Raw genomic sequence first — 24,595 nt, forward strand, 5'->3', positions numbered from 1 at the left:
GGCATGTGGAATCTTCCTGGACCAGGGATTGAACTTGTGTCTCCTGCAGGTGACAGGATTTTTGGCAGGTGGATTCTTTGCCACTGAGCGACCAAAGAAGCTGAGTCTGGGAGTTTTAGAGCCAGGATCAGGCAGGACTCCTGCTTCTTGATGCCCCAGGGTCAGGAGGCTGGGAGACTCCTTCCTTGGCTCCCTTTGTGACCTCCTGGGTCCCAGGGTCCTTAACCACTCATTGCCCCTTCCCCAGTGCCCAGAAACAGGGCCTGAACTCCGGGAGCATCTGGGCACCTGCTCCCCACCCCAACCTCGTAAGCTTACGCCTTAGTAGGACTATGTGCTGGCTTATTATTATTATTAACTTGTTTTATTTCTTTTTTGTGTGTGAAAACATACATATAGTAAAACGCTCAGGTTTTAAGTGTACAGTTTGATGAATTTTTGCATATGTACAGACCACCACCCCAAACCACCAAACAGATCACCTCCCAGGACATTTGTAACCCTCTGAAGGCTTCTTCACACCCTTTTCGGGTCAGCACCCCTCAAAATGTGCCCACTAATCTGACCTTAATCACCTGAGGTCATCGTTCCTGTTTCTGAATTTCCCTTAATTGGAGTCCTGCTGTCTGTCCACTTCTGTGTCTCACGTCTTTCCCTTGGCAGCAGGTTTGCAAGATTCAGTGTGTGTGATGCAGGAGCTGGTTCTTTTCTGGGCTGTGGGGTATTTCGCTGTATGGACGTACCAATGTGTTTACTCGTCCCCGGTTAACGGACTCTTGAGCTGTTTTCAGTCACGGGGGGCGGGCGGCGGTTAGGAAAGGGCTGCTGCCCGGAACACATGTGCCCGGGGCGGTGGTGGGCAGGACGCGCCTTCCTCTTGGGTGGATGCTGGCAGAAGATGTGCTGGGAAGCGGCACCTCTCTAAGTTTCCTGAATTGTGCTTGGATGGATTTACACCCGCGTCAGCAGCGTGTACCCTGGCTTTTTCCCTTTTCTTTCCCTTTGTCGGCGCCCGGCCTTCGTTGCTGCGTGGGCTGCTCTCTAGTTGTAGCGCACAGGCTTCTCACTGCGGTGGCTTCTGTGGTTGCGGAGCACGGGCTCGAGAGCCCAGGCGTCAGTAGCTGTGGTGCCTGGGCTTAGTTGCTTCGAGGTGCGTGGGATCTTCCTGGATCAGGGATCAAACCCGTGTCCCCTGCACTGGCAGGCAGATTCTTTACCACTGAGCCACAAGGGAAGCCCTGAGCTGGTTTTTTAATCAGGAATTTCAAATCAGAGTGGCATTCCTTGTCTAGTGACCCTCAGTTGCAAAATATCTGGACTTCTTTTTCAGTTGCAGAGGCTCTTTCAGGTCTCTCTTTTCTAGCTGGCCTTCTTGAACTATCTTGGACGCAGAGCACGCTAGCGTTGGATGGCTCCTTTGATAGAACGGGGTCTTGGTGGGGATTTGGAGTGAGTTGTGAGATGTTAGGGTCAGAGTCAGGGTCGGGAGTAAGGTATGAGGCCAAGCAGGGAGTCAAGGTCAGATGAAGGACTTGGGCCATCTGGATGAGAGCTGGGGATCAGTGCGGGTAAGAAAATTGAGAATGGGTCGGTCAGAAACCCAGACTAAGAGTCTAGGACCAGGAAGGGCTGGGTTTGAATGGCTGTCAGGGTGAGCCTGGGTTGGAGTCACTGTGGAGATGAGATGGAGGGGATCAGAATGGGTTCATCAGACTGTAACGATACTGATTAGAAGCGGGAGCCCCAGAGTCACAAGGACCCTGATCCAACCCGAGTGCCTCTGCTGTCTCACGGGGCTCTTGGGGAGCTGCCATCTGCCTGGAACCTCAGTTTCCTCCCCTGTAAAATGGGGGTAATGCTGGCACCAGCTGCCAACGTGAGCTCTGAGTCATATCTTGCGCTGTGCTGGCAGCACTCACCGTCCCGTGACCAGAATCGGAGCGTTGAGAGCATGGGGTTGTTTCCCTCGCTCCGGGTCCCCTGTTTGCCACCTCCTTCCATTTCCTGGGCCTGCGGGACTGTAGGGTGGGATGGGGTTGGTAGGGTGGGGGCTCCAGGTTGGATTAAGGGCTGCAGTCCCAGGTAAGGCTGCAGTCTAGGGTTAGGTCTGAGGACGAGGTCAGGGCAGAAGCAGATGGGGTTGGAGTTAGAGTCACAGAGATGAGAGCGGGGCCGCCCAGCCTGAAAGGGAGGCGGAGGGGGGAGTGGACGGGAAAGTGGTGGGCCGGAGAGGGGGCCTGGGGCGCTGAATCACACCGGAGATCTGAGGACTTGCTCCTGGGGGATGCTGCCGTCCCTCACACCTCCCAGGCCCTACTCAGAGTGGAAAACATGCCTCACCGAAACCTGGTGGGGCAGGATGGGCGCCTGGGCGGCCGCTGCGAGGAGGCCCAATGCTGAGTCGCTCCTTCGGAGCATCACCAGCCTCCCCCAACCCCGGGCGGCCAGAGCCTCCCCAGGACCAAGGGCCAACCCCACCTCCCGCCCTGCCCCAGGTCTCTCAGGGGGTTGGAGGTGACCCTCCCTGTGCCACCTTTCAGAGGGGCCAAGAGGCTCCTCTCCTGTCCTACCGGTGGAGGGCAGGGGCCTGGAGCAGAGGGCATGTCTCCCAGAAAGAGACACTTGCAAGGTGGCAGGGAGCGTCGGGGTATGGGGGGAGAGGCTGGGTGGTGTTGGGGGAGCGGCCCCAGAGCCCTACTGGCTTCCACACCCTTACCCCACTGGCATCCCTCATCTGTCCTCAGAAATAAGAATGTCTAAGCCCCTGGAGGCCGAGAAGCAAGGTCTGGACTCCCCCTCAGAGCACACAGGTAAGTGGGGAATGGGGCGGGGAGGGCAGAGGTTACCACGGGCGGGCGGAGGCAGGGGCGCGGCGGGGGTTTTAGGGTCGGGGGCTGGTGACAACTCACCCGTTGTCCCTCTCATTACAGACACTGAAAGAAATGGACCAGACACTAACCATCAGGTCAGAAGGCAGCGAATGGGTAGCGGGGAGAGGGGCAGAAGGGAGCAGAGCGGAGCTCTGTGGGGCAGGGGCAGGGTGTCAGAAGTTGCTTCATCTCACTGTTCCCATCGCCCACCCCCACTTGCTCTTTGCAGAACCCCCAGAATAAGACCTCCCCGTTCTCCGTGTCCCCGACTGGCCCCGGCACCAAGGTAAGCCCCGGTCAGAGCAGCCAGGGTGACCGCTCAGGTATGACATTTGGTAGAGGGTCCCAGATGCCTGCTGTGGGCCCGGGGCCTGGCACCTTGGTGACAGGACTCCTCCCGCCCCTTCTCACCCTCAGGCTCCCGCCCCAAGCCTGTGACTCACCAGGGCTCCTTCCCCTTCCCTGGGGGGGTGGGGGTGGCCAGGGAAATCCCCCCCAGAGCCCCAGGGCGATGAACAACAGGAAGCTGAGGGCCCCGCCCCCATCCCAACTTCCCTGACCGAACAGGGGCCCGCCCCACCCCCACCCCCCCAATGTACACACTCGGGGCAGGCCAGGAGTGGGGAGCAGGTAGGGCAGATCCAGTGATGATGCTCCAGGAGAGGACAGCGGGGGGGCCGGAAGTGGTCAGATGGAGCAAATCCCACATCCAGATGGGGCCCTGCTGCTGGGCACAGCTGGGCTTCAGGGGATGTCTGGTGCCTGGGTCTTCACCCTCCAGTCTGGTGGTGGTGGGCGGCCGATCTAGAGGCCTGAAGATGGCGCAGGGGCAGAGGGAGCCCGGGCGGGACTCCTGACCCTGACCAGTGGTGGTCGGAGGACGGGGTGGGGGGCCCGGAGGTGCTTTGAGACTGTGGGAAAGTCACCCTCCCACTCCGGGCTCCTTAGTCTCCTCTAACCCGGCAGTGGGGGCGGGCAGATTGGGGGACCTCTTGACAGGTGTCCGGTTCAGAGTGCACAGACATGACCTGGGGAGAAGGCCCCTGACTCTGACCAGCTTCACTCTGATCTCAAGCTGGGCTCTGGCCTCTGCCCTCAGAGCCAAGAGCATCCATTGCCCCCCTCCCCGCCCCCAGCCCTGCCCCACCCTCATCTGAATGCCCCACAGCAGCCCTGCTTCTCCCCTAGGAGACCAGTGGGGGCCAGGGGAGCAAAGGTCCTCGCTCCCTTCCGCACCAGGTCTCCGTCCACATCTGGTCTGCACTCCCTGCGCTTGCTGCTCCATCCCACTGCATCCATTCTGTGTCAGTCTTTCCCTCAGGATGTCAGACAGATGCACACTCCACCCTGTATAATTATTTACATCACAATTTTGTTAAATCGGTTCAATTAAAAAAAATTTTATTATGGAAAATGTGAAACAGATACAAAAGTAGAAGGAAGACCATAACGAAAACAAACCTCCAGGTAACTTGTCACTCGGCTTCAACAATGATCAACTCATGAACTGGCTTGCTTTCTCAACAGCTAAAATAAAACTTTTTTTTTTTAATGGAAATTTCATGAATGGAAAACCAGAATCACTTGCCATGGAAATAAAGACAATGATTATTAAAATTACCCAGAGATTCTTGCCTGGTGTAGGGTCTAAACCTGAGACCAGTTCTTTATTTGTTAGAAAGGAAGCTGAGCCAGGGTTGGAAGGTATTAGAGACATCCTTGCACCTAATGAAGACTTTTCTTAGCAGACCCAGAGAGAAGGAAACAGCCCCGAAAAGCCTAGTTTTTAAAAAACCTTTCATTAAAATATGACACACACTTAGATCCTTGGCATACAACTCTGGATTTTCACAAACTGAACACGTGTGTCGTCAGCATCAGATCGAAAAACAGAAGACGACCAGACTTCCAGAAGTCCCTTAATTTCCCCAGGAGGGCAGCCATGGCCCTGGCTTCTAATTCTGCTGTTTCACACTGCATCCGCATTCCGCATTCCGCTTAGACTTTCTGACACTTGGATCCCACCCCTGGGGCATGGCACTCACTCTCCGGTATTTGCCTTTTCCCCCGCCTCTGTCTGTCTGTCAGCCTCAGTCTGTGTCTCAAACGCCATGCACGCTCCCGCCAAGTCACTGTGTTGCCTTGCACAGGTCGCTTTCCCTCTATGGACCTCCTTTTGCAAGACGTTGTTGGGACATTGGGCTGAAGGATGATACCTAATATTCCCCTCTGGGCCCGAGAGTGAGACCCATCAAGCCACACCCCCCCACCCCATGTGTCTTTTACCAACAGACTTCTCAGGCCAGCCCACCATTGTCTGGCTTTTTGTGTGGGAGGGGAAGAAGGCAGGGACCTGGAGACCCCTGTGAGCTGGTCTGTCGTACGTGGTGGATGCAGATGCATCTGTGTACCCCACGGAGAGACGAGGAGGGGCTCAGCGGACTCGGGTGGAGGCTGACAGCTGGCAGACCTGAACCGCGTCTGGCCTGCAAACACCCTGCCGTGTTTCTTAGAATTTTACTGGTAGGAGCAGAGTGGGGGCTGGTTAGGCCCCCCTTAAGGCAGGCGGGCATGCTCTTTCCAGCCCACTCCGTCCACACCTGCCCAAATCACCCATTTGCGTCATCTGCCTATTTCTTTAGGCTTTGACTTGGTGACCCATATTCTAAGGCGGTGATTTTTCTTTAATACCTTAAGACCCTTTCTTCCAACAAAGTCTTGTTCCACTGGACAGACAAGAGATGTACTTTGTGCTAAAGCAGATGAGGGATGTGGTACCCAGAACCCTTGTGTCCCCCAGGCGTCATTTCCCATTTGACACATAGGGAACTGACCCCCAAGAGGGTAAAAGTACTCTCCGAAGGTGACCCCCTCCTGTTGGGAATTTGGGTGCAGAAGGTGTGTTAACCTTTCTGACGGATGTGGAAACTGAGGCTAAACTGAGTGGTTAGCAGGCCCCTGCAGACCTCGCCCCCGCCCCCCAGTCTGCTTCTCTCCGTGCCAGCGCGGGGCTGGCGTTGCCACACACGTGCCCTCTTTTTGGTTCGCAGGTGGGCATTCTCTCTGGCCTCCACTTAACATTCTGGGGTCCCGGACCCTGCCTCTCTCCCCCCCAGATCAAGGCTGAAGACCCCAGCGGCGACTCAGCCCCAGCAGCACCCCCGCCTCCGCAGCCGGCTCAGCCACACTTGCCCCAGGCCCAGCTCATGTTGACTGGCAGCCAGCTAGCCGGAGTAAGTACCGGGGCGCACAGGGACGGGGGACGATGTGGGGGGTGAGGGGAAACAGGCCAGCCGCTTCCCGTCTGTTACAGGACCCACGGTGGCCTGGGGTATCCCGCCAGTCCCACGGTCACTCTGTCCACGCCTGCCTCTTCTGCCTGGTAACCCGCTTGGCTCAAGGCGCCAACTAACCCCTCTCTGCCTTCTCTGCTCCTCCCACGCTCCTCCTCCGGCCCCGCCCCGGCCCCGCCCCCCCGCAGCTCACGGCCCTGATGCCGGCTCAGCAGCAGCTCCTCCTGCAGCAAGCGCAGGCCCAGCTCCTGGCCGCCGCCGTGCAGCAGTCCAGCGCCGCCGCCGCCGCCGCCGCCTCCACCTCCTCCTCCTCTTCCTCCTCCTCCTCCTCCTCGACCTCGCAGCCCCCAGCCTCCTCCTCCTCCGGGGGAGGCGACCTGCCACCACCACAGTCTGCCAGCCAGCCCCCAGGAACCCCACAGCTCACCCTGTCCCAGCCCATCCAACTCACAGCACAGGTAAGGGCGGCCCCCAGGGGAGCACCCTCCCCCGGCCGAGGACCCGAGACTGTGCAGGATGCTGGCTGGTCCCCGGGTACCATTTACCATTCTGACCCCAGCCCCTGGCCGGGCAGTCCCCCGGCAACCCTAGGAAGCTTTGGGACACTCTGCCACCAATCATTGGGGTGTAGAGCAAGGCTTGGAGGGAGGACACCCTCCATGTGATGGGAGTGCCTGACTCCCCAATTTCTGTGCACCTCGCTGAGGGGGCCCAGCCACATGGGAGGCTGACACGTCATCCTCAGTTTACAGCAGAGGAAACCTGGGGTCACCTCAGTGAGCAGGACCTGTGTGTGGGCCCCGAATGAAAGGCTGAGACTTAGAATCACTGTCCCCACATCATGTCCCCTGGCTCATTCAGTGAGACCCTCTTTCAGAAAGAGGTCCGTGACGTATGGGTCAGGAAATGCCACGTTCTCTCTCCCAATTCTACAGACTTCCGGTCTACGTGGAATCATGCATGAGGGGCCATATTAGCTTCTAGGCCTGGCACAACAAAGTATCACAAATGGGGTGGCTTAAAACAACCAAAATGCATCATGTCAGACCAGAAGTCCAAAATCAAGGTGTCAGTAGAGCTGGGCTCCCTGTGAAGGCTCTAGGGGGAATCCCTCTTTGCTTCTTCCAGCTTCTGGTGGTGCGGGAAATGGCTGACTTTCTCATAGATGGATGACTCCAATCTCTGCCCCCGTCATTGCGTGGCCATCTTCTCTGTGCGTGTCGGTCTCTGTGTCCATGTTTCCCCTCCTTGTAAAAGGACAGCAGTCATTGAATTAGGGCCCACCCTAATAACCTCATTTTAACTTGATCATATCTGCCAAGACCTCGTTTTCAAACCAGGTCGTAGTTACAGGCACCAGGGGTTAGAATTCCCATCATATCTTTTTAGGGAACACAATCCAACTGGGGCAGTGGCCAGTTCAACTGTTGGCAGTGGCCCGCAGACTTCCCGTAAGGATGGCTGACAGGAGCTGAGTAGCAGCCCGGCAGGCCTCCTCTTGACAGGCCGCTCTCTCTGGCGCGCCCCTTCCTTCCGCACCTACCGTGTCCCCCATCTGTGCTGTTCACCTTGTTTCCATATAGCATTCGAGTCTGTGACCCGTGTTGTAGGACAGCCAAGGGCCTTAGGAAACCTTAGAGCAAGGGACCCTGTGTAACTCCACACAGCCCTGAGTTTCTCACAGTGACTCTTCCTGGGATCCTCCTCTTTCTCCGCCCCTTCCCAAGGAATCCCCTGGCGGCCTGTGCTGTCTGCACCAGGGAGCTGTCCAGCACCCGCGAGGCTGTTCCCTTGGCAGCAGTTAGCCTCTGATGGACCGGCTCCACTGCTGGCCAGCACTCTTATTGGGGCTGTCCTTAATACGGAGCACATTTCTGCCTTCTTAGCGCTTCCTGCCACTGGCTTCTCAGCAACACAGAGCAATCTGGCTTCACTGTTCTATAGTGACTTTCCCAAACAGATCCTCCCAATGCCTGGCTCGCCACTGTTGCCCCATGTAGTCTGTCGGACGTGGCCTTGGTACCAGGCACTGTGCTAACACGACCGCCTTGAACCCACAGACCCTCATCATGCCTGAGGCTCTGGGGGAGTGAAGTGACTTCGCCTGCCTCAGGTCATACTGTGAGCTCAAGGGGCATTGCCAGCCCAGGAGTCCAGAGCTGTAACCACATGATCTGGGGCTGCTGCCCCTCTCTGGCACCCCTCCCTCCCCAGCCACCAGAGACCCTTGTGATTTGCCTCGCAGCACACACCTCTCTTCACTGGGCAGTGCTGAGGCTCAGGGCTCCTCACTCGGCTCCTCCAATCTCTGTCCTCCTTTCTATCTGGAAGTCAGCCCCCTCTCTTTATCTGGTCAGCTCCTCCTCTTCCTTTAAGTTCCAGCTCAGGAGCCTGTGCCTCCAGGAAGTCTTCCATGACTTCTCTTTCTCTCGCTGGTTTGATTTTCTGCTTTCTGATCACCAAAGGCTGTGTGAAAATAGGCCCTCGAAAGTCTCTGTTGAAGGAACACAGACTATAGGGAGGGCAGAGGGACAGGGCAGCCTAGTGCAGACCCAGCCAGGCCATCAGCCCTAGGAGCAGCAGATGCTCCTGTTCAGCCAGCGCCTCCAGACTCTCCACAGACCCCAGGAGCAGCAGGCTGACCCTCTGCCACCCGCTGTCCTGCCCGCACCCTGATTCTCCAGGCCTCCTCCTGCCCAGCCCTCTCCTCTCACTTTGCCTGCCCCAGCTTCCCCCAGTTCTGATCTTCATCTGTCCCCTGCGAGTGCCAAGCTGGGCTGAGGTGGTTTCCTGGGAGTTCCATCGCCCCGTGATCTCACTTCCCCAGCAGGCAAATGTTTATCCCGGGCAGCCCAGGAGCAGGAAACCGAGCTGCCTGTGCCCCGGCCGCGGTGGGCACCACGTCCTCCTGCGCTCACTGCCCCGCTGCAGTCACAGCCAGCCTGGCCCGGGCTTGACTCTCTTCCCAGCCTGTGTCTTGTGCATGCCGGGGCCACTTAACTTCTCGCCCCTGCTCAGCTCCGTCCCGCCCTCAATTCACAGATATTTCCCTGTGTCGAGCCCTGGCGGGAAGCAGGCATGACTCACACAGAGCCTTGTCCCCCAAGGGGCTCCCAGTCTCGTAGGGAAACAGACACACCAACAAGCCACCAAGAAATGTTTGAGAAGTTCTAAGAAAGTTAAAGGGCTTCCCAGGTGGCACTAGTGGTAAAGAACCTGCCTGCCAATGCAGGAGACCTAAGAGACGCAGGTTCAATCCCTGGGTCATCAAGACCCCATAGAGTAGGGCATGGCAACCCACTCCAGTATTCTTGCCTGGAGAAACCCATGGCCAGAGGAGCCTGGTGGGCTACAGTCCATGGGGCCCCACAGAGTGGGACACGACCGAAGTGACTTAGCACACATGCATGCAAGAAAGGCGAAAGCCCCTTCATGGCCCTGTCGCTGTGAGATTGTCTATGAAGTTCAGAGAGAAAGCCCGGCTTCTGTCCCTGTAACGCCGGCTTCCAAACAGCAATGTCGGTCAGCGTGGCAGGAGCCTTCCTTGCATTTTCCCATCTTGAACAGATGAAGAGGTGATTATAATACCATTTTACCACTGACTTTTTCTTTTTTGGCTGCACCACATGCCTTGTGGAATCTCAGTTCCCTGACCAGGCAATGAACCCGAGCCCTTGGCAGTGAAAGCAGAGAGTCCTAACCATTGGACCACAGAATTCTCTCTAATACAATTTTACACTCTGTGCGGTCAGCACTGGGCACAGTGCTTTCTACCGAGGGGGCTTCACAGATATTTACTGAATCAATGAGGGATGTTTTGCCGCAGCTTTTCAATCAAGGGTAGGGAAGACATCTCTCCAGGGGAGTCATTCAGAATGTCTAGGGTATGAGAGGCATTGATTGAACATTTATATTCACTGCTAAAACATCATTTTGTGTCTGGAGAGCCTAGGGAGTTGGGGGATTTCCCCATTTCATCTTACGGCCGCAGCAAATAGAGCTCAATAAGATCTTTTAGGCAGGTAGGACCTAGTGAAGAAAGGTGACTGGGAGAAACCTGCTGGGAGTGGTGGGACACAGGAAAATAAAAGTGGCTGTGCCTGAGGGAATCAGGGCAGGCTTCCCGGTGGAGGTGGCATCTGAACCAAGGGGGGACAGGTAGGAGTGTTCCAGGTGGATGAGTGGGGGAAAGGGTTCCAGGCATGGGAATGGCAAATGCAAAGTGAGAGTGGGGCAGGTTTGGGGAGGCAGTGGGTGGGCACGAATAAAGGATGAGGTGGGAGGAGGTGTCAGTGCAGCCACAGCCCCCCCACTCTAGGCAGTTAAAGAGTAAGAGGGAGTATTTGGCTCAGGCCACTGAAAAGACCCAGCCTAGAATATCAGACCCGGCCCCAGGGATCTGTCTTCCTTTTCATTCCGAGGCAGTCACAGTGGATACCAGCACTTCTAGCCTTGCAGCCACCGTGCCCAGGGAGATAAAACACACCCATTGTCAAGAGTCATTGTCTCCTGACCCTGAGAAGGTGGGCTCAGTCCCACCTGGACTACGTGACATGAGAGTGGGAAGGGCAGGACCCCAGGAGGAGATGAGTCCTGCCACTAGAGAAGAGTTGGGGGATGCCAGGTGAGCCCAGGCACCCATCTGGAGGTGTTCAACCATATACCCCCAGGCCCCACAGTCCAGGAGCCAGGCCAAGGCTCACCAGTCACTCCAGGACTCGTGGGCTGGGAATCTGTTGTGGCTTGTCTGTCCTGGAATTTTAGCATGAGGTAACATGGAATGTTGGGCTCCGACGGTAAAGAATCTTTCTGCCAGTGCAGTCTATGTGGGTTCGATCCTTGGGTCAGGAAGATCCCCTGGAGAAGGGAATGGCAACCCACTCCAGTATTCTTGCCTGAAGAATCCCATGGAGCCTGGCGGGCTGCAGTCCACGGGCTCTCAAAGAGTCCAACACAACTTGGTGACTAACAACAACAGCATGGGATGTTATATGCAATTGGCACGTGGGTGTTTTTCCTCCCTGTTGACTGGTTCTCTGTTCCACCGTGTTCTGCCCCAGTCGCTGCTCCACGTGGCAAGGGCCAACCTCTGGGGGATGGGGGTATACACAGACAGGCCACCTCTGTCCACCTGTAACTGCAGCCTTTAGAGCTTCCCCCAGTGGAGGGGACTGGAGGAGTCATAGTCATTTATTCATTCAGCTAACACTTACTGAGCACCTTGTGTATGCCAGGCTCTCGTTCGTGGCCCTGAGGGGACAGCTGGGAGCAAGGCAGAGGGGGCTGCCCTTGAGGACGTTATTATGTTCTAGTGGAGAGACAGACAGTAAACAAGTCAACAAACCAGCAAAACAAGACGGTTTTAGCATAAGTGTAATGAAGAATATGAAACAGGGTGCTGCCCTAGAGGGAGGAAGCCACTTTTTTTTTTTGGCAGCGCTGCACAGCACACTGGGTCGGGGATTGAACCCTTATTTATTGATTTTAACACCAAAAGCATTTTGTTTTGGGGTTTAGCCGATTAACAGTGTTGTGATAGTTTCAGATGAACAGCGAAGGGACTCAGCCATACATACACATGTATCCATTCTTCCCTGAATTGCGGGAGGAAGTCACTTTCAAAGGGTGGTCAGGAAAAGCTTCACTGAGAAGGTGGCCTTTGAGAACCAAGGCCTGAATGAGTCAGGCATGAAGGCAGTAGGAGAGCTTAGGAAAGGGCAACAGCAGGTACAAAGGTCCTGAGGTAGAAACCAGCTTGACTTGTTCAGGGCACAGAGGAAGGTGAAATGGGTGAAACAGAGTGAGTGGGAGACAAGTGGGAGGTGAGGGGCCATGGCAGAGGCAGGCAGGACTGGCTTTTGCAGCGTCTCGTAGGCAAGATCAAACAGTTGGGAAGGTGTGCTGGGTGTGATGGGAGGCAGTGGGGGCTGCTAAAGCAGGTTAGGAGTGTGCTCCAGCTGACCCTTTACAAAGCTCCTTCCAGCTGCTGTGGGTAGAATGGACTAGAAGCGAGGAGCCGAGTGGGAAGCCCTTGTAGGCATCCCTGAAGGCGATGAGAGTGAAGGTGGGGTCCAGCATGCTATTTTGTATGGATCCTGTAGGTCAAGGGTGACTCCTGGGACTCTGGCTTCAGTGACTGGGTGGTGGTGAGGTGGTTTCCTGAGCTGGGGAAGGCAGGGGAGGAACAGGGTGTTTTGGAGGGCGGGGCTGAGGAACCAGGAGTTTCACTTTGGACATGGTAGGGTTCAGAGAGTCTGTTAATCACCCAAAAGTAGAGACATCAAATAGGCAGATGGATATTGGAGGCTGAAGCTTGGTGGAAGATCTGGGTGGGAGCTGAAAGTTGTCAGTTTCCAGGAAGAGGATGGACCCATGGGGCTCCTGCCCTCGAGAGCGCATGGGGTGACATGAGGCGGGTGACGTGAGGGTGCAGTGCCAGCAAATTCTTGTGTTGGGGGAGTATGTTCTGGATTTTGAGATGCTTTGAGAATAATAATATTACTCAGGCCTCAAAACAACCCAGTGAAGAGTTAGACATTATTACTCTCATTATATAGATGAAAGAGCGATCCAGGTGGTGCTAGTGGTAGAGAACCCACCTGCCAGTGTGGGAGACATAAGAGACACGGGCTCGACCCCTGAGTCAGGAAGAGTCCCTGGAGAAGGAAATGGCAACCCACTCCAGTATTCTTGCCTGGAGAAGCCCATGGACAGAGGAGCCTGGTGGGCTACAGTCCATTGGGTCTCAAAGAGTCAGATACGACTGAAGCGACTTAGCATGCATGTACACATAAGTGAAAAACTGAGGCCCCGAGAGAAATGACTCAGTAAAATGACTGCTGTTTAAGGAGAACCCCTTGAGTGAATCAGGGATCAGGCTAAATGTTCTATATGCATTGTCTCATTTAATTCTTTAACAGCCCCGTGAAATAAGAATTATTGAGGTGTCAGTTGAAGAAATTAAGGCTTAAAGAGGGTAAAGAACTGCCCGTGGTCTCAGGTGTGTAAAGGACAGTCAGGTGTCTGGCTGGCTCCAGAGCCCAGGTATTCCAGGACACCATGCATTGTTACCCTAGACAGCACAGCCCATAGAGAGAGTTGGCTTACCCCCAAGTCACTCAGGAATTCACTGGTGGTGCAGTGCTTAAGGGGCTTCCGTGGTTGCTCAGTGGTAAAAGAATCTTCCTGCCAATGTAGGAGATACAGGTTCGATCCCTGGGTTGGGAAGATCTCCTGGAGAAGGAAATGGCAACCCACTCCCATTATTCTTGCCAGGAAAATTCCATAGACAGAGGAAGCTTGGGGTCTCAGAGTTGGACATGACTGAGCCACTGTGCGTGCACACACGTCAGTGATTAGGACTATGTGCTCTCACTGCCAAGGGCCCGAGTTTGAACCCTGGTTGGAGAACTAAGATCCCACAAGCTGTGAAGAGTGCCCCCGCCCTAAAAAATGAAGAAGCAGGCACAACATCCAAGACTCAAATCATCATGGTTCTCAGATGAAAGAGACCCTTGAACCCCCCAGGTGACCTTCCTACCCATTGTGGGAACTCCCTCCATGCTGTTCTGAGCAGGTGGGGGTGCAGTGTCACCCAGGCGGCCCCCAGGATGGATGCTCTCTGCCCCCCCAAAGTGGCCCCTTCCACTGCTGGGTTTTCACACAGTCACTGCAGTGTACTTTACACAGTTCCCAGCCCCCATCCCTTCCCATCCTCCGCACTAGACCTCACTTCAGGTTCTTCATGTCCTGGCAGCACAGTGTCCAGAACAGGTTGTAATTTGCCCTATCAGGGAGGGCAAGCCAATGTAGACATGTGTGCTGACACCTTCCCCTGGGGCGGCTGTCGGTGTGTGTGGAGGCCAGTCTTGGGGGGCAGGGGGGTCGGCCTGTGCGGTGGAGTGAGGCGCTGCACCTGCTGGGCTTGGCCCGGGTGCCTCTAGTTCCTTGTCAAGGCTGCCTCCTCCCCACCAGGTGGAACCAGCCCAGTGGGCGATTACACTGCAGTTCACCCATAGGTCATATAACCGCCCTGTCTCAGTCTTTCTGCCCCCAGTCTGCGGCCAACATCCTGCCTATGGCAAAACCCAGTCGTTTGGCACCCAGACACCATCAGTCCTAAGATTTATCTTATGCATTTGCTGAAAATTCGTGTATCACCTGTACCGCCCTGCTCTGGGGCAGGGGGGTGATCAGATGACAGCGATGAGCAAGAATGTGGCCCTTTCCTTCTCAGCTTTGATAGGCTGTGCTAGCCCTCTGTTCTGGTTTTTCTCGAAGGTTAGGGACAGAGCAGATGATCCACTAATATCCCAGCGGGGGTCCAGCAGGCATGCCTCCGATTACTCTAACTGTTCCATGGCCTGTTTCGGTCCTAACACGCCCCCAAGTGGCTTCAGATGGCTAGCCGGTTCAGATGGCGCTAGGTTGTGGAGATATGGCGCTCCCTACTGGCTAACCCTTGGTCTTGCGGCAGCTCACTGCTCTTCCCAGTATCTCCTCTCTCGTTCTCTTTTCCCACACGCTGATGTATGTACTTATGTATTCATTTGGCTGTGCCAGGTCTTAATTGCAGCAAGCAGGATCTTTAGTTGCCGCATGTGAACTCCCTGGTCAGGGAACAAAGATCCCAAAAGCTGTGTGGCAGCTAAAAAAAAAAAAAAATTCAATGGCAAGTTGTAGAGGCTTTATTTTTTTGTTTGTTTTGGCTGCCACGCAGCTTGCAAGTTCTTCAATACTGACCAGGGGTCGAACCCAGGCCCCAGCAGTGAAAGTGCAGAATTCTGACCAGATTACCAGGGAATTCCCTCTATTAATATTTTAGAACAAGAACCTGGGTTCCACAGACCATCCCAACAGGGGTCTGTGGATAGAATTCAGGGGTGAGAGTCCATGAACTTGGATGGGAAAAAATTATGTCTCGGTTTTCACTATCCTCTCACTGAAAATGTAGTAGCTCCTTCCGGTATGCATAAAGGCAGCTGAGCACAGTAGTGTTGGGAGCGCTTGGACTTTGTCACCCACAGAATGCACAGATATTTCCATATTGTATTACAGTTGTTGCAGATCTTTTAAAATATAATTTTCAATCATTGCTTTGAGATTATAGTAGTCATCCAGCTCATTGCTTGCTCCTATTTAATGGGTTAACAAAGAAGCCCATTGATTACTGTTTATCACAGTCAAAAATATATTTGATGATTGTATTTTAATATAAGTAATTTGCTTTGAAGCTCTATATATTTTATGTTGCACGTTTGTTTATTTTAATTCTGAGAAGAGGGGGTGGATTTTGGCAGATGTTGAAGAATTCAGAGCACAAAAGTGTGTAGAAAAAAATTTGAAAAAAAAAATTTGGTAGGGGACTTCGCTGGCAGTCTAGTGGTTAGGACTCTGTGCTTCTACTCCAGGGGTCATGGGTTCGATCTCTGGTTGGGGAATTAAGAACCTGCAAGCTGTGACACTCAGCCAAAACAAAGATATGAAAAAATTTTTGGTAGGACTTGTGGATAGACTGGATGGATAAGGGAGAGGAATGGAGGGAGGAATCAGGGCTGATCCCCCAGTTCGTGGTCTGAGTAATGGTGGCTGGGGGACTGGTTAAGGTTCTCATGCAACTCCTCACTGTGAGACCCACACAAATGGCGATGCATTTCCCCATCTTTGCCCTCTCCCTACTGATTCAGAAAGAAATTTGCAGACCTCTCTTTCAGCCTTCTGGAGATAAAGGGGGATTTCTCCTGAGAGTCACACTCCCAGAGAGACAAGAGTTAGCAAATCTTTTTATTCTTATTTATTTATTTTAATCAATAAGCTGAGAGTTATACAAAATCAGAACAATGCTACTAACAAGATTATTTCTGGCCTTACTTTTTGGATTCAATTCAGTGGACACTTAATGGGGGCTTTCCAGGCTCTACTAAGGGTGAGGTGGTGTTGTTTAGTCACTCAGTCGTGTCCAATTCTTTGCGAGCCCATGGACTGTAGCCCGCCAGGTTCCTCTGTCCCAGGGATTTCTCAGGCAAGAATACTGGAGTAGGTTGCCATTTCCTTCCCCAGGAGATCTTCCTGAACCAGGGATTGAACCCAGGTCTCCTGCATTCCAGGCGGATTCTTTACTGCTGAGCCACTGGGGATGCTAAGGGTTAGGGATACAAGTAGAATAAGACATGGCCTCTACCTTCTAGAGTTTCAGTGTAGTGGAGGAAATGAGGTCACAGGCACATGCACTGCATTCTGAGAAATGCAGCATAGAGCAAGGTGGGAACAGTTTTGTGGGGCCAAAGTTTATATAACTTTCAGGGCCTTTTAAGGAAAAGAGGACAGGGAGTTCTCTGGTGTCCCAGTGGCTAGGATTCCAGGCTTTCACTGCCGTGAGCCTGGGTTCATTCCTTTGTTGGGGAACTGAGATCCCATGAGCCACACGACGTGGCCAAAACAATAATAAATAAATATAAAATGAAAACTACTGAAAAGTACACAGATCGTAAGTATACAGCTCAATGAGACTCACAAACTGAGCACACCCATTTAACAGGTACCCAGATCACGAAGTTGAGTATGGCCAGGCCTCTAGAGGCCCCTGAGGATCTCTTTTGGTCTGTGAAAGTGTTAGTGGCTCAGTTGTGTTCAACTCTTTGTGATCCCATGGACTGTAGCCTGTCAGGCTCCTTTGTCCATCAAATTCTCCAGGCAAGAATACTGGAGTTGGTTGCCATTCCCTTCTCCAGGGGATCTTCCTGACCTAGGGATCGAACCTGGGTCTCCTGCACTGCAGGCAGATTCTATATGCTCTGAGCCACACATGCAAATGGAATTTAAAAATCCAGGTGTAGCCAAGGTTGGTTCCTCCTAAGGATTGGAGAAAAGGATTTGTTCCGGGCCTCTCTCCTTGGCTTGCAGATGACCACCTTCTCCCTGCATCTCTTCATGTCATCTTTCCTCTGTCCATGTTTGTCTTTGCAAATTTCCCCGGATTATATGGATACCAGTCATAATGGATCAGTGCCCACCCTAATGACCTCATTTTAACATGATCATCTGCAAAGACTATTTTCAAATAACATCACCCTCTGGAGTCCTGGGGAGGTTAGGATTCCAACATATCTTTTTTTCAGAGGGTAAGGGGGGAACGACACAATTCAACTCATAACAATGCCAAAGAGTTTTCCTAAGTGATTGTGCCAATTTAATCAGCCACTTGTTGTTCATTCGCTAAGTTGTGTCCAGCTCTTTGCAACTCCATGGACTGCAGCACGCCAGGCTTCCCTGTCCTTCTCTATCTCCTGGAGCTTGCTTAAACTCATGTCTACTGAGTTCATGATGCCATCCAACCAATCCAACCATCTCATCCTCTGTTGAACCCCCTTCTCCTCGTGCCTTCAAGCTTTCCCAGCATCAGGGTCTTTTCTAATGAGTCGACTCTTCGCATCAGGTGGCCAAAGCTTCACCTTCATCATCAGTCCTTCCAATGAACATTCAGGTTGATTTCCTTTAGAATTAATTAACTGGTTTGATCTCCTTGGAGTCCAAGGGATTCTCAAGAGTCTGGTCACTAGGGGCTGGAGTATTTTAAAGCTAATTCCAGACATGATATCATATGCCTTAGGAGTGTTTTAAAAGGAAGGAAGACTTGGTCTGACTTACATTTTTAAGCGATTCTATCTGTTCTGTGGGAATATAAGACAAGGCAAATATCCCATCAAGAAAGAAAAGGTAAATAAAGAGTGAGCTCTCCTGTGATGGCACATGTAGGATGCTCAGGCCTTCCAGGCGCCCTCAGCTCAGGGTGTGTCCAGCGACCTGCGCTCCATCCCTTGATGACTGGTGCCATCCGGCCCTGGGGAGCACCACTTGGGGTTTGGGGGATGCCGAGGGAGGAACTGGGCCAGGACTCAGGCTGTCTTTCTGTCCACCCTCCTCCTTGCCAGGACATCCAGCAGCTCCTCCAGCTCCAGCAGCTGGTGCTTGTGCCAGGTCACCACCTCCAGCCACCTGCTCAGTTCCTGCTGCCACAGGCCCAGCAGAGTCAGCCAGGTAAGACCCCCTACCCTGGACGGCCTCCCCCGACACCTCCACATGACTCCCGATGCCCCCCCTCACCCCGTGTGGTCCCTCTTGTCCCGCCAGGCCTGCTACCGACGCCAAATCTATTCCAGCTACCTCAGCAAACCCAGGGAGCTCTTCTGACCTCCCAGCCCCGGGCAGGGCTGCCCACACAGGTGAGTGGTCTACTGAGTGCTTCGGGGTGGGGGTGAAAGGCGTGAAGTTGGAGGAGTGAGGGTCTGCTTCCCATTTGGCCCACCCACAGCCATGGGGGCCAGGATGGGGGTCGGGAGCCTCAGGGCCCAGCGCTGTTCTGCTACTGATTTGCTGTGGGACCCTAGGCAAGCTGCTGTCTCTGTCTGAGTTGGCTTGCTCCTTCACAGAATAAGGGATGTCAACCAGACCAGTGGCTGTTAACCCTTGCAGGCACATGGGTTCCTTGGAGAATCTAATGGAAGATTTGAGTCTGACCTCCCACTACCCCAAAAAGGCACACATGCACAAACACAAAATTTCATGGGGTTCACAAACCTTTAGATCACAAATGCTTCAGATCTCCTCCAGCACTCCAGTGGGGTGGGGGGTGGGGTTCCCTGAGGAAGGCGTCTGTTGGTTCATGTCCCCTTCCCAGACCAGAGACTGCAAATGGTGGCCCTCACACACTGAAAAATTGAGTTAGTTGTCAGCAAAATTCCCAGATTCCCAGCTTTTTGACAAAGCAGAAGCTATGGGAAGGCTGGATCTGCATTCAGAGGGTATGAGCACAGGCCCCTTCCCGCATGGTGTGAGCTCTCCAGGCTGTCTCGTCCCCATGGCCTTTCTTTTAGTTTGCTGCCTGCGTCTAAACTTTGATCATGCGTGCATGCTCAGTTGCTTCCGTCATGTCTGACTGTGCAACCCTGTGGACTGTAGCCTGCCAGGCTTCTCTGTCCATGGGTTCTCCAGGCAAGAATACTGGAGTGGATTGCTATGCCCTCCTCCAGGGAATATTCCCAGCCCAGGGATCGAACTCGCTGCGTCTCCTGTGTCTTCTACATCTTAGGCAGGTTCTTTAACCCTGAGCCACCCGGGAAGCCCCCAACTTTGATAATATTCTTTCATACTCTTTCATAATTACAATTTCAGAGTTCCCTCCTACCTATTTTTCAAAACAGCCCTTTCAAAAAATACTAAACTATTTCAGAAAACTGGAAAAGTTTAGATACTAATACAGGACTTAGTTACAATACTAGAATCCAAAATGCTCAGAAAATCAAGTTGCTCTTGTAATGTGGCCACCGGAAGTCATTTGGCTGCAAAACCTGTCTTAACCTGAATTGAGGCAGCGTATAACTTCTTTATCCCTCTTGTGTGATGTTCACCCTTAGCTGACAGCTGTTGATATGTCTGAATATAGGGTAATGCCTTGACTCTAATTGAGGGAGAGTTTACCTTATCTGTGATATATGCCCCATGCAGACTTTCTAAAACCTGAAAAATTTCTGAATTCTAAAACACATTTGGCCCTGAGGTTTTTGGATAATGGATCAAGGACTTGTGTGTCCAACATTCCTGCACCCACCACCTGTTTAGATGTTTCATTTTTAGGGAAAGGAAGCATTCCAGAGAGAACTGTTGCTTCCTTGTAAATTCCCCTAGTGTCCCTCCCTATTTTTTTTTTTTTAAGTTTTAGTTTATTTGCAGCCTAGTCATTTTTAACCTGATTCTCCCAACAACCCCATGGGGTAGGTAGAGTAGCCATGATTGTTCCCATTCCGCGGAGGGTGAAACTGAGACCCAGGGAGATTAAGAAATTTGCCTGAGCCCCCAGCAACTGGATAGCAGAGCCATCCTTGATTTTCTGCCTGAGAGGAGGCTACAACAGTGAACCCCCATGGAAAGAGCCTTTGGAGGAAGGAGATGGCTGCTCGTTATGGGAGTCTGCAGGCCGGGAGGGAATGTGCAGAGAATTTCGGGCAGTGAGAGCGCCCTTGTGGGGCAGCAGAGGTCAGCTTCTGAGTGGGCAGGAGCCACCTGGGGGCGGTGGAGGGGAGTCTGCAGGGAGAGTCTGGACGGCAGGGAGGGAGGGGGACTGAGCAGCCAAGGCTGAGCCCCATCCTGGTCCTCGGCCCTGCATCCCACCCACCTGCCCACCCCACCAGGCCGTGACCCGCCCCACGCTGCCCGACCCGCACCTCTCACACCCGCAGCCCCCCAAATGCTTGGAGCCACCATCCCATCCCGAGGAGCCCAGTGATCTGGAGGAGCTGGAGCAGTTCGCTCGCACCTTCAAGCAACGCCGCATCAAGCTGGGTTTCACACAGGTCTGAGGCCGCCCGCCAGGATAGGCGGTGGACGTGGGATGACAAGGCGGCGGGACCCTCTGGTGGCGGGAGGGGTGGGGCCTCGTTATCTGGTGGGCGGAGTAGAGGGCGTGGCCAGATGGCGGGCGGAGTGAGGGGCAGGGATCGTAGCTGCCTAGTGGATGCGGTGAAGGGGCGGGGGTGGTGTAGAATCATCTAATGGGCGGGACTGAGCCTTCTGCCCGGCCCTGACCCGCATCCCATCCCCGCCCCACCGGCCCAGGGTGACGTGGGCCTGGCCATGGGCAAGCTCTATGGCAACGACTTCAGCCAGACGACCATTTCCCGCTTCGAGGCCCTCAACCTGAGCTTCAAGAACATGTGCAAACTCAAGCCCCTTCTGGAGAAGTGGCTCAACGATGCAGGTGGGACTTGGGCTGGGGTTCCCGCGCGGGCGGCGGGCCAGGGGAGGCACCCTCTCATGCCCCCATATCCTCCCGGACACAGAGACTATGTCTGTGGACTCAAGCCTGCCCAGCCCCAACCAGCTGAGCAGCCCCAGCCTAGGTTTCGACGGGCTCCCCGGCCGGAGACGCAAGAAGAGGACCAGCATCGAGACAAACGTCCGCTTCGCCTTAGAGAAGAGTTTTCTAGCGGTGAGGTCCCACCCCGCCCCCACCCCGGGGGGCCCCGAGGGCTGGCGACAGGATGCTCCCCCCGGGGCTGACTGACGAGTTCTCTCTCCGCAGAACCAGAAGCCTACCTCAGAGGAGATCCTGTTGATCGCAGAGCAGCTGCACATGGAGAAGGAAGTAATCCGCGTCTGGTTCTGCAACCGGCGCCAGAAGGAGAAACGCATCAACCCCTGCAGCGCGGCCCCCATGCTGCCCAGTCCGGGCAAGCCGGCCAGCTACAGCCCCCACCTGGTACCAAGAACCCCGCGCGGGGAGGAGGGGTCTCCGAGCTCTGGCATACTCTCACCCCTTGGCGGGCACCTCCTGTGAAGCACAACCTACCTGGTTGCCCACAGTGTTCCCAGAATGGGTGGAGGCAGGGAGAGCCACCCTTGGGGACAGGCTGTCACATGGGTGGAGCACAGTCACACAGGGCACACTGTTCTGACGGAGATACAGGCACCGCCCGCACACACTGGCATGGCCACACACAGAACTGTCCCGAGGTGCAGCCACCCAGGGACGGCGCAAGGTGGAGATCTCCCCTCACACAGACTGACAACCACTCAGACCGTGGCAGGGGCGTCAGTACACAGACCTGGTTGTGCACGGGACATCCCTTTTCCCCACCTAGTGTGGAAGGGGTTGTGACACTACCGAGAGGGGCAAGGGGCCCAGAGGAGCCCCCACCCAGGGATGTGAAGGAAGGAGGGACCATCTGAGCTGAGTCGTGAGGACAAGAGAGAGTGAGCCAGCCACGTGGTGGACAGGCAGAGGGATCTGTGTGCACAAAGGCCTGGAAGCCAGAGTGTGCTGAGCCCAGTTCGAGGAACTCCAGTGCAGTTTAGTGTGGTTGGAGCTGGAATGTTTATGAATGAGTGTCGGGGAGGGGTGAAGGATAGGCGGGGGCCAGATACCAAGTCCAGTGCTGAAGAAGCTTTAACCTGGACCACCGGCGGTGAGGCACTCAAGATGAGTTTGGAGTCTTAGAGGGACTGGCTCACATTTAGAGTGAGGCTTCTGGGATTAGGATGAGACTGGAGGCAGGGAGGCTAAGAAGGAGACTGGTGGATGGTCCCCCCAAAATCAGGCAATATAACATCTCAACACTGTGAGGCAGAGATACACCTTATGTTCCTAACCACCCACACCCCACCATGTGAATGTACAGAGACACGCATACTTCAGACCTGCAGTGGGGCAGCGTCGGAGGAGAGGCAGGGAATGACTGCCTCCTGTTGGTGGCCTAGGATTACCTAGGGCAAATGTGACGAAAGCTGATGGAAAGCCCCTGGCATGATAGAAACACAGCCTTGCAACCACAGCCCCTTTCCCCACCCTGGAGGCACAGGTGCAGGGGTGGTACCCACAGGAAGCACAAGGAAGCTGCTGGAAGACAGTGCCTTCTCTCCTCTCTCCCCAGGTCACACCGCAAGGGGGCGCCGGGACCCTGCCATTGTCCCAAGCTTCCAGCAGTCTGAGCACAACAGGTCAGAGGGGGCAGTGGGCAGTGACAGGGTGCTGTGAGAACGCAGGGCAGGCTCGAGCCTGAGGTCTTCAAGGGCACGTTGTCTCAGGGCATCTATGGGCCTCGAGACTGAGCCTGGAGGTGGGGGGTGGGGAAGAGGGCAGACTCACCCCTACCTGCCAGGGCAGCTCAGGCTTCATCTGCTCCATAATTTCATATGAGAAAAGCAGGAGGCTGATAAAGGTGATGTGTCTGGGTTCTGTTTCTGGCATTTAGAAACTGTGAACTTCAGAAGCAACCTTACCTCTCTGAGTCTCAGTTATAAAATTATTATGAATGTATCATATATACAGAAGCTATATCCATAAATATAGACATAACAAAAGTGTGTATGCAGATACACACCTTTGTACCCAAAGCCCTCCTTTGTTCCTTCCTGGGGTGCGTGCGTACTAAGTTGCTTCAGTCGTGTCCGACTCTTTGTGACCTCATGGACTGTAGCCCGCCAGGTTCCTCTGTCCATGGGATTTCCCAGGCAAGAATACTGGAGTGGGTTGCCCTGCCCTCCTCCAAGGGATCTTCCCGACTCAGAGAACGAACCGGCGTCTCTTAGGTCTCCTGCATTGGCAGGTGGGTTCTTCACCACTAGCGCCACCTGGGAAGCCCCCTTCCTGGGGGTAGGGCATGTGTAACACCATATATAAAAATAATATAAAAACAAACACCAATTGTCCCTCCTCAGGTTAAGAAATAGTAAGTGCAAGTTTATAAAGTAATAAGGGTGTGCCTGGTTCTAGGTCTAAACTCTTATATAATGAGTGTTGACTTCACACCCATTTTATAAGATAGATTCTGTTATCTTCCCCATTTTCCAGATGAGGGAACTGAAGGCCAGAGAGGGGAAGGTACTCACCCAAGGGCACAGCTGCGATGTTGCAAAGCTGGGAATTGTCCTGGGTGTCTGACCAGAGTCTGTGCTCTGGGCTCTCTCAGCCTCAGGGTGCACAGCTGCACCCCCTTCCTGGCTCCAAGAGGGAGCCATAGGGGTCTGTCCTCTGGGCACCCCTGGTTCTTTGTACAAAGGGGCCCGGAGGTGAGATTCAGGGCTGGATAAGCAGGGCGTGAGCACACTCTGGGCTCAGGGCAGAGGCCCGGTGGGTGGCTGCTGCTCGTGCTGGGATTGCTGTCACCATGCAGAGGCTGTGGGACAGAAGGGCGGGAGGCCTAACTGTGCTCTGACCGAGGAGAGGTTGCAGGACTGGGCAGGTGTCGACCTCAGTGGAGGACGAGTGGAAGCTGAAGTCTCCGTCTCTTTGTTTCTCTCTGGCAGTTACTACCTTATCCTCAGCTGTGGGGACACTCCACCCTAGCCGGACAGGTGGAGGGGGTGGGGCCGGGGGCGGGGCCGCGCCCCCCCTCAATTCCATCCCCTCTGTCACCCCCCCACCCCCGGCCACCACCAACAGCACAAATCCCAGCCCTCAAGGCAGCCACTCGGCTATCGGCTTGTCGGGCCTGAGCCCCAGCACGGGGTAAGTGGGCAGCGGCAGGGTCGCTGCTGCTTCCAGGGTGGGGAGCTGTGCCCCGATCCTGTGGGAGGGTCTCTGCCCCGCTAATGCCTCTGCTTTGCCTCTTGCAGAAGCACAATGGTGGGGTTGAGCTCCGGGCTGAGTCCAGCCCTCATGAGCAACAACCCTTTGGCCACTATCCAAGGTGCGTGCTGCCTTAGGTCACTCCCACTGTCACCAGCCCCGTCCCCCGGGGCCTGGAGCCCCCCCATTGCTGCTCCAGCCATGCCATCCTGCCCTCGCTCACTGCATCGCTCATCTCTTCATACCCATCTCACCTCTGGGGAAGGCGTGAGGGGTGCTGACAGGGTCTGTGGGTTGGATGGGAGGACAGAGGGCACTGCGGGCGGGATGCTGGAAGGCACGCCCAGCCCAGCCTCTCTCTCTCCCTCCCA

General features: G+C 54.5%; 1 protein-coding gene and 1 long non-coding RNA gene across 14 annotated transcripts in view; one reads left to right on the forward strand and one right to left on the reverse strand.

Moving 5' to 3' along the window:
* Nucleotides 1–24,595, forward strand: part of POU2F2 (POU class 2 homeobox 2) — an 80,698-nt gene that overhangs the window by 51,512 nt on the left and 4,591 nt on the right. For 2 of the 13 annotated variants that reach the window (XM_043434980.1, XM_043434981.1), the window contains exons 2-15: nucleotides 2,745–2,810; nucleotides 2,931–2,965; nucleotides 3,100–3,156; nucleotides 5,921–6,103; nucleotides 6,352–6,621; nucleotides 18,094–18,199; nucleotides 18,293–18,384; nucleotides 20,350–20,511; nucleotides 20,774–20,915; nucleotides 20,998–21,146; nucleotides 21,240–21,416; nucleotides 22,588–22,654; nucleotides 23,963–24,164; nucleotides 24,272–24,345. In XM_043434980.1, coding sequence (XP_043290915.1) covers nucleotides 2,745–2,810; nucleotides 2,931–2,965; nucleotides 3,100–3,156; nucleotides 5,921–6,103; nucleotides 6,352–6,621; nucleotides 18,094–18,199; nucleotides 18,293–18,384; nucleotides 20,350–20,511; nucleotides 20,774–20,915; nucleotides 20,998–21,146; nucleotides 21,240–21,416; nucleotides 22,588–22,654; nucleotides 23,963–24,164; nucleotides 24,272–24,345 — 1,782 coding nt within the window. Of the gene's footprint in view, nucleotides 1–2,061; nucleotides 2,083–2,744; nucleotides 2,811–2,930; nucleotides 2,966–3,099; nucleotides 3,157–5,920; nucleotides 6,104–6,351; nucleotides 6,622–18,093; nucleotides 18,200–18,292; nucleotides 18,385–20,349; nucleotides 20,512–20,773; nucleotides 20,916–20,997; nucleotides 21,147–21,239; nucleotides 21,417–22,587; nucleotides 22,655–23,962; nucleotides 24,169–24,271; nucleotides 24,346–24,595 lie in introns of those variants that run through there. The other 11 variants (XM_043434982.1, XM_043434983.1, XM_043434985.1 and 8 more) reach the window with 11 other exon arrangements.
* On the reverse strand, nucleotides 18,736–21,359 carry LOC122420234. Its single transcript, XR_006263239.1, has 3 exons — nucleotides 21,254–21,359; nucleotides 20,475–20,665; nucleotides 18,736–18,870 (listed from the first exon to the last, which is right to left on the reverse strand). It is a non-coding gene; the product is annotated as an uncharacterized LOC122420234 (long non-coding RNA).

Source organism: Cervus canadensis, chromosome 18 (assembly GCF_019320065.1).
Source record: "Cervus canadensis isolate Bull #8, Minnesota chromosome 18, ASM1932006v1, whole genome shotgun sequence".
Taxonomy (NCBI): domain Eukaryota; kingdom Metazoa; phylum Chordata; class Mammalia; order Artiodactyla; family Cervidae; genus Cervus; species Cervus canadensis.